The 7,397-nt window shown below is 28.1% G+C and overlaps 1 protein-coding gene and 1 long non-coding RNA gene across 6 annotated transcripts in view; one reads left to right on the forward strand and one right to left on the reverse strand.

The window, feature by feature from the left end:
- Positions 1-7,397, reverse strand: part of LOC117181457 (polyphosphoinositide phosphatase) — a 34,842-nt gene that overhangs the window by 13,541 nt on the left and 13,904 nt on the right. For all 5 annotated transcript variants that reach the window (XM_033374118.1, XM_033374119.1, XM_033374120.1 and 2 more), the window contains 2 exons: positions 3,943-4,055; positions 3,593-3,833 (listed from right to left, as the gene is read on the reverse strand). In XM_033374118.1, the coding sequence (XP_033230009.1) occupies positions 3,593-3,833; positions 3,943-4,055 (354 nt within the window). The remainder of the gene's footprint in view (positions 1-3,592; positions 3,834-3,942; positions 4,056-7,397) is intronic.
- LOC117181459 overlaps positions 1-7,397 on the forward strand; it is a 20,449-nt gene that overhangs the window by 5,296 nt on the left and 7,756 nt on the right. The gene's annotated exons all lie outside the window — the stretch shown is intronic.

Raw genomic sequence — 7,397 nt, forward strand, 5'->3', positions numbered from 1 at the left:
GCTATCTAAGGATGGTACTATAGAACGCCACCTCAAGGTAGGCCTAGTGGCGCCATCTCTTGGTCAGGCCGGAAACTTATCAATCCACCCTCGTATTTTATTAAAAATGAGTTTTTTTTTAAAAGTCGTATTTCCGGGTTGAATGTCTGTTTTGTAGAAACTTCACAAGTTCCACTTTTTATTGCAATCCGCAGTCTAGCCTGTTTCAATTTGTCATCAGTTTCACTTTGAGATTATCAGCCGACATGTCTCTTTCCTTGATAATGGAAAACTGCTTTTAATCAATTTTTTGGCCTAAATCAGCAACACGTCATCTCGGAAAAAAAATAGTTTTATTCTCTACTGATAAATTCCTATTCTGTTGGTCATCTAGTTTTTTCATGCCATCCTTTAATTTAAGAATTCTTCAAACTTGAAACGAAGTTTGGAATTATTTCATTTTAAACGCTTTAAATTTGAATTCTTTAATTTTGAAAGTTTCCAATACTTCTCACAATATTTAAAATCTAACCAATCACTTTCAATGCCACTTGATACTACATGAAAAAGAAATATATATATATATATAACAAATTTTTAATTCTGAATGGAAGCTTCTATTGTGTCCCCTAAGGGTTTACATTTTTCTTACACCTTCTCTATTCCTTTACACACCCTCCACACACTTACTTGGTGGTGGAAGGGGGACCTACAGTTTAAGGTGGGTTCCGAGCCACCAAGAGCAACACAGCCTTAAGTACTTAGAGAAAACCTTTTTCTCTAGAGGTACCGGTCCCACGACTCTCCGGAGATGAACAACTCCCTTGCTAGGCTAGTGTTCACCGCATGGGCCACCGAGACTCTTCCAGAGTGAGAGGCGGGAATCGAACCCGCAAGCCGAAGGAGTGGGTCCAAAGCCTACGCTTTAGTCCCCACGACCATCGTCCCACTCTAACAAATTTTTAATTATATATATAATTAAAAATTTGGCATAAGGACCATTAAAGTTTAAAAAAAGTAAGACTCCAAACAATTATTGAGGATGAGTAAAAAGAGAAAGCCTCATAAAATTGAAGAGGCTTTTTTCAACGTAAAAACTACATTATTAACGATTATGAAACCGTCCTAAGTGTTTTGGAAACAACGACGAACATATTTCGTCGTTGTCGAAGTTTTAATTTTTGTTCTAAAAATAAATGGAGTTGAATTGATAGCTTTAATTTGTTTTTATTTTGCCGTGATCGTAAGACAGAAGAAATATGTTTGCTACAATTCATTATTGCATTATCGGTCGAAGAATGGTTTGATTTGGTGTTTCCAAATCTTTACATCAACTACTGTTAAATAAACAATTTTAACTAGAATTTTTTTTTGAAGTGTGCATAGAATATTCCTTTAAGATTTGTCGAAATTAATAATAGATCTATTTTTGTCGATTCTATAAACCATTTTAAAGATAGGCAACTTTTGAGACTGATTGTACATAGTCCACATTCTTAAACGATTTAAATGGTTTTTTAATGTGCTGTTTAAAAACAAAATAGATAAAAATTAAAACACCTAAGATTAAGGCTCAGTAATTAAATAACTTCTTTATTTTTGAATGGTTACAATTTTAAGAGTTCTGAATTTTCATGTTGACCGCTAAACGTTCCATTTTTTTCTTTTATAAGTTTTAATTTTGCAACTGAAATTGAATTGGTTACATTTCGAAAAGTGTAATTAAAAATATATTTATTTTTATTTCGTAAACTTTCAAAATTTACTTAAAATAATAGTACTTTTGAAGGGTTTGAGTATTAAAACAAGTTATAATATACCAATCAGTTTAAATTTCAACGTGCCCAAGTAGAATTTTTTTCATTTTTAATGTTTCCCACTAAAAATTACTATTTATTTTAAACGTTCTTTTAGGATAATTCAATTTAGTTTATGATTTCAGAAAAATGTATCTGATCAGTATTAATGTTCATCTATATTTTTTTATGTAATAACAATTTAAAACTCTAGAATTCCAGGAGCTTTGATTTTGAAAGATTCAACTTAGTTCAGTTTTTTCTTGATTGAAAAATTAGTTTTTTGGTTTACAAATGCAACTATTTTGCTGGAAAATTCAACTATTTGGTTGAAAATTCATATTTTCGGGATAAGAATCCAAATTTTGTGTACAAAATTCGTGTTCTTGGCTTCAAAATTCAGGTCATTTAGTAGAATTTTGATCTTTTTTGGTTCAAAAGTCAACTGTTCGGTTGAGAGTTAATCGTTTTTGGTCAAATACTCAACTATCTTGTTGAAAATAAACTTTTTTGTTGTAAATTCACATTTTCGGGTCAAAAATTCAAACTGTTTTATTGAAAACTCATATTTTTTGTTAAAAATTAAACTGTTCTTGGTTTAAAATGCACTTTTGTGTTGAAAATTCATATTTTGTGGATTAAAAATTCAATTGCTTTCTAACTCTCTTACAAAAAATTTGTCTTTTCGGCTGGAAAATTCAACTGCTTTTTATTGAACTTGAATCTTTTTTATTTGAAAATTCTATAGTTTATTTGAATATTTCATTTCATTGGTTGAAAATGCAATTATTTGGTTGCAAATGCAACTGTTTGAATGCTAATTATTCATCTTACTTAAAAAATAACTGTTTCGTTGAAAATTAATTTAATTTAGTAAAAAATTAATCTTTTTTTGGTAGAAAATTGAACTTTTTTGTTGAAAATGCAATTTATTTCGACTTGAAATTTAAGAAATATGTTACCTACATTAATTTTATTGAAAACAGTTTGTCCCTCTATTATTCCACTATTTTCGTAAAAAAGAATCATGTTTCCCTTGTTTTTAGAGCATTTTGAGTTGTATATATTTAGACAGATATTTGCTTATTTTTTCGCTAATGGCAGGCTATCCACTCCATTTTTGAAAAAAACTTCAGGAACTGATAACTAAAAGTGATTTTCATGCATTTGTAACTGAAAATTCATTTATAAAAATCCTTTTTATCCTCTTTTTTTATATTGAACTAATATTTTCAATTTAATTTAACCCAAACTTATTTATATACCTGCAAATGTTCAAATTGTAACTATTTAATATGAAAAATTCGGAATATGTATACAATTTTGCGAATTTATAATAAATTATGTATTCTTCAGTCCTTGTAAATATCTAAATAGGTGAAAACTAAATTCAAATTAAATAATTGTTTTTTCATTTGTTAAAGTAAATTCATAAAAGGACAACGTTTTTAGGAATTTACCTGTTATGTTTAATTTATGAAGCTTTAACAAAATATTACAGGATACTCTAAAATAATTACTTATCACCATCGATTATTACATAAATAAATTATTAATACTAAAAACATTAATAATTTCTAAACTCTGTTTATAAAATTCAGGAATTTGAAAAATACTTTAGGCAAACTTTCATCTTAACACTATCACAAATGAAAAAAATGGTTATTTAATTTAATATTACAGTTTAAAACAATTTTAAGCATGTTCGGAAAATTTTTTCCGACTTTAATATAAATTCCCTGAAAATCCCAAACTTTCCAGGTGAGTAGACACCCTGAGTGATTAGATTACATACTTTCTATTGATATTATTCTTACCGATAATAATCATAGTAAATGTCGATCATCTCTTCCTGGGAATGCTGAACTTGAATAATTTCAGAACAAGTTTTCGTCATCTCTTGAAGAGCATAAGGCAGACATTTCAAAACGTTGCTGTCCCACCACTGTGTTAGTAATCTTGTTTTTCGTGTATATTTACAAGCAGTTTTATGGTGAAGATAATAATCTGTTACCAGTTCCCATATTGGGGGTTTTCCTTCTACTGGAACGAATAGTCCTGAAAAATAATAACAAACGCAACAGAGACGGTTAGGTACTATAATACGCTAATTCCGTTAAAGATATTCAATACACATAGTACACACATAATTATACACAATAAATACCTAAAAACAAGTTGATCGTGTGTTGCTTTTCCTGATCACTAAAGGTATTACTATAATATCTGCTTAAAGTTTGCATGATATCGTTACCCTGACTTGTCCAGGGGGCAGTTTTTCTAAATTGAAAATAAAATGTTGCATTATTATATAAACTATCAGGGGACAATTTTTTGCTGTTTTACCAATTTACTACGTTACCAATTTTTTGGTATTTTTACACTCTTCCGTTTAAAAAAAGTTCATTTTCAACCAAGAAAGATGAATTTTCATCACAAAATGACAAATTTTCAAGAAAACAGTTGAATTTTCGAAAAAAAAACGAACCATAAGACGAACTTGCAACAAAATGAATTAATTTTCAACTAAAGTAACTGAATTTTTAACCAAAAATTGAATAGTTCAATTCTTAGTTTAAAAAATTACTTTTCAATGAAAATATAAAGAAATTTCTAACCAGTTTAATTGAATGAAAAAAAGGATGAATTTCTCACGAAGAAGAGTAATCTTTTGTCTGAATAGACCAATTTTTAACAAAAGAGTGAAGTTTTCAATCTAAAAAGTGGAATGTTTTAAAAAAACAGTTGACTTTTAAAGCGAAAAGGATGAATTTTCAACCAAATAGTTGAATTTTCAACAAAAAAGATCAATTCTTTACCAAAAATGTGGTCGTTAAATTTTCGATTGAAGTAATTAATTTTCAATAAAGAAGAATGCATTTTCTGCTAGTTGAATACAACCAAAACAACCGATTTTTCACAGAATAGTCGAATTCTGAATTAAAAAGATGATTTCTCAACAAAATAGATGAATTTTCTAACAAATAGTTTAATTTTTAACTTATGAAGGATACATTTTTAACAAATAATAGAAAAAATTTAATTTTCAGATAAAAAAATTATTTTTAAACAAACGAAAACGTTTTTTCAATAAAATAGTTGAATTTTCAAACAAAACGATGAATTTTCCAACTAAAAAATAAATTTTCATCAAAATCTTTGAATCCTCGACCAAAACTGATTAAGTTATAACATAACAGTTACGTTTTCAAACAAAACGATTTTTTTAATCAAACTGATTAATTTTCTACCAAAAAAGGAGAATTAAAATAAAATAATCAATTTTCAGCCAAAGAAATACATTTTCAGCTCAAATGATTACTTTTTAGAAAAGAAGATTATATTTCTAAGAAAAAATATTTATTTTCAATAAAATACATCAATTTCGAACCAAATAGTTGAATTTTCCGCTAAAAAAGGTAGAATAGATTTTTAACAAAAAATGGTCTAGGGCACGCGACTGTTGGTTCTCATGCTTCGCGCTCGATGATGTATTTATCTCGCGCTTCGCGCTCGAATATGTATTTACCTCGCGCTGCGCGCTTGGTCTTTATATTTACGCACATTCTTACGCAAGCCTTTTAAAATTAAGACTCAAAACATCCACCACTGTAATTTTGTGATTGTAAATTCTCTTTTGTCATCACGTATCTCGCGCTTCGCACTCGATTTTGTCCAAAATGTCAACTTTTCTACATTATGAACAACACTTTTATATCAAATATAATACTTTTTTATGCAAATCTGCCTGGAATTGCTTATTCAAATATTGCTAAATAAAGCATAAATTCTATATAGGATACTATGTCCTCTTTCTTCTTTTCTGTCCTTTTTCCAAAAATTTAATTTTTTAAATTTTAATCTTATTTTTTACGATTGAAAGAAAATCTATAGAAAAATGATTAATATTAAATTTAGAGATCTTTTTAGGCGAACAGCTTTTATCTGTTAATTTTAGTTCGTACTTGTGTCGTTCTTTCAAACAAATTTAATATTTTTATTTTGAATGTTATTTTTTACGACTAAAGCAAAAACTACGTGTCCTATCAAAAATTATAGGTCTTTTTTGCATACACAAGTTCTGCCTCATTTTTTTCGTAGCTTGTGTCGTTAGTCCAAATTTTTTTTTATTTTTAATGTTGTTTTTTACGACCAAAAACAAAAACCACGCGTCCTATTGAAAAGTGATTCGTTACAAATTTGTAGGTCTTTCCAGGGTGCGCAATTTTAGCTTATTCATTTTTTTCGTATCTTGCGTAGTTTTACCAAAAAATGGAATTTTTGGATTTTTTATTATTTTTGTTACGATCAAATTTGGATTTTTCAACTTTTCAACCAAAAAAAAAGTTGTTATTGTATTCTTATAGGGCTTTCAAAAATTAACGTTTTTTTTCTCTTGATTTTTTTTCATATGTGCTGTTTCGCTTAAAATGTTCATTTTATTTTGTTTTTTTGGATGTTGAAAATGCTCTAACTCTGATAATTTTCTTTTTATAGAAAAAAATCATAAAAATAAATTGTTTGAGTTTCTGAGCAATATGAATAACCGTACATAGAATTTTGAAATCTTGAAAAAATGTGGTTTCAAAAATTTTGGGTACGATCAAATTTTGAATTTTCAACTTATCGACCAAATTAAGAAAGTTGATACGGTCATCTTCTACGGCTTTCAAAAATCAACGTTTATCTTCTCCTGACTGCTTTTTCATATCATGTTTGTTTGGTTTAAAATGTTCATTTTAGTTTGCTTTTTTGGATTTTGAAAATGCTCTAACTCTGATCATTTTCTTTTTATAGAAAAAAGTAATAAGGATAAATTATTTGAGTTTCTTATTGCTATGAATAACCGTACATAGAATTTTGAATTTTTAAAAAATTTTGAAAATGCGCTCACTTTTTGAATTTTTATCCAAAATAGCTAGTTTACGAACTTGTTCTTTCTTTTTAGGCATTAAAAAAGTGTACAAAAGCAGAATCCAATCTGATCAATTTTTCGAAAGTTATCGTGCCTGCAGAATACAGACTACAGAAAGACAGAAAAACGCCTTGGTAAGTCGTTTTTTCTGACTCAGTGGGTCTCAAAACGTGGAGACTTGATGAAAACTGACAAAGTGAAATTTTACATAAAACCATACCTTCTTATTAGAATGAGAATGTAAAAAAAAACAATTTTCAAAAAAATAGTTCAATTTTTAACCAGAGATGAATTTTCAACTAAAATGATGAACTTCAGCAAAAAATTAATTTCCACCAAGAGTTTCTATACAAAAATGATATGGTATTTACCCAAATAATTGCATTTTCAACCAAAAATATTACTTTTAAGCCTACAAGATTACATTTACATCCGAATAGTTGAATCTTCAACGAAAAAAGATAAGTGTTCAACCAAATAGTTGAAATTTAGTCCAAAAATAAAATAGTTATATTTTTATTTTGGAAAAATAATTGCCAAGAAAATAGATAAATTTTCAACCAGAGATGAATCGGCAATAAGAAAAGTAATTAATTTTGAACAAATTGGTTCAACTTTCAACCAGTTAGTTGAATTTTTAACCAAATTGTAGAATTTTTGACCAAACGAAATAAGTTCCAAGCAAAAAATATACCCCCCCCCCCCCC

The sequence above is a fragment of the Belonocnema kinseyi genome, chromosome 10, assembly GCF_010883055.1.
Source record: "Belonocnema kinseyi isolate 2016_QV_RU_SX_M_011 chromosome 10, B_treatae_v1, whole genome shotgun sequence".
Classification (NCBI taxonomy): Eukaryota; Metazoa; Arthropoda; class Insecta; order Hymenoptera; family Cynipidae; genus Belonocnema; species Belonocnema kinseyi.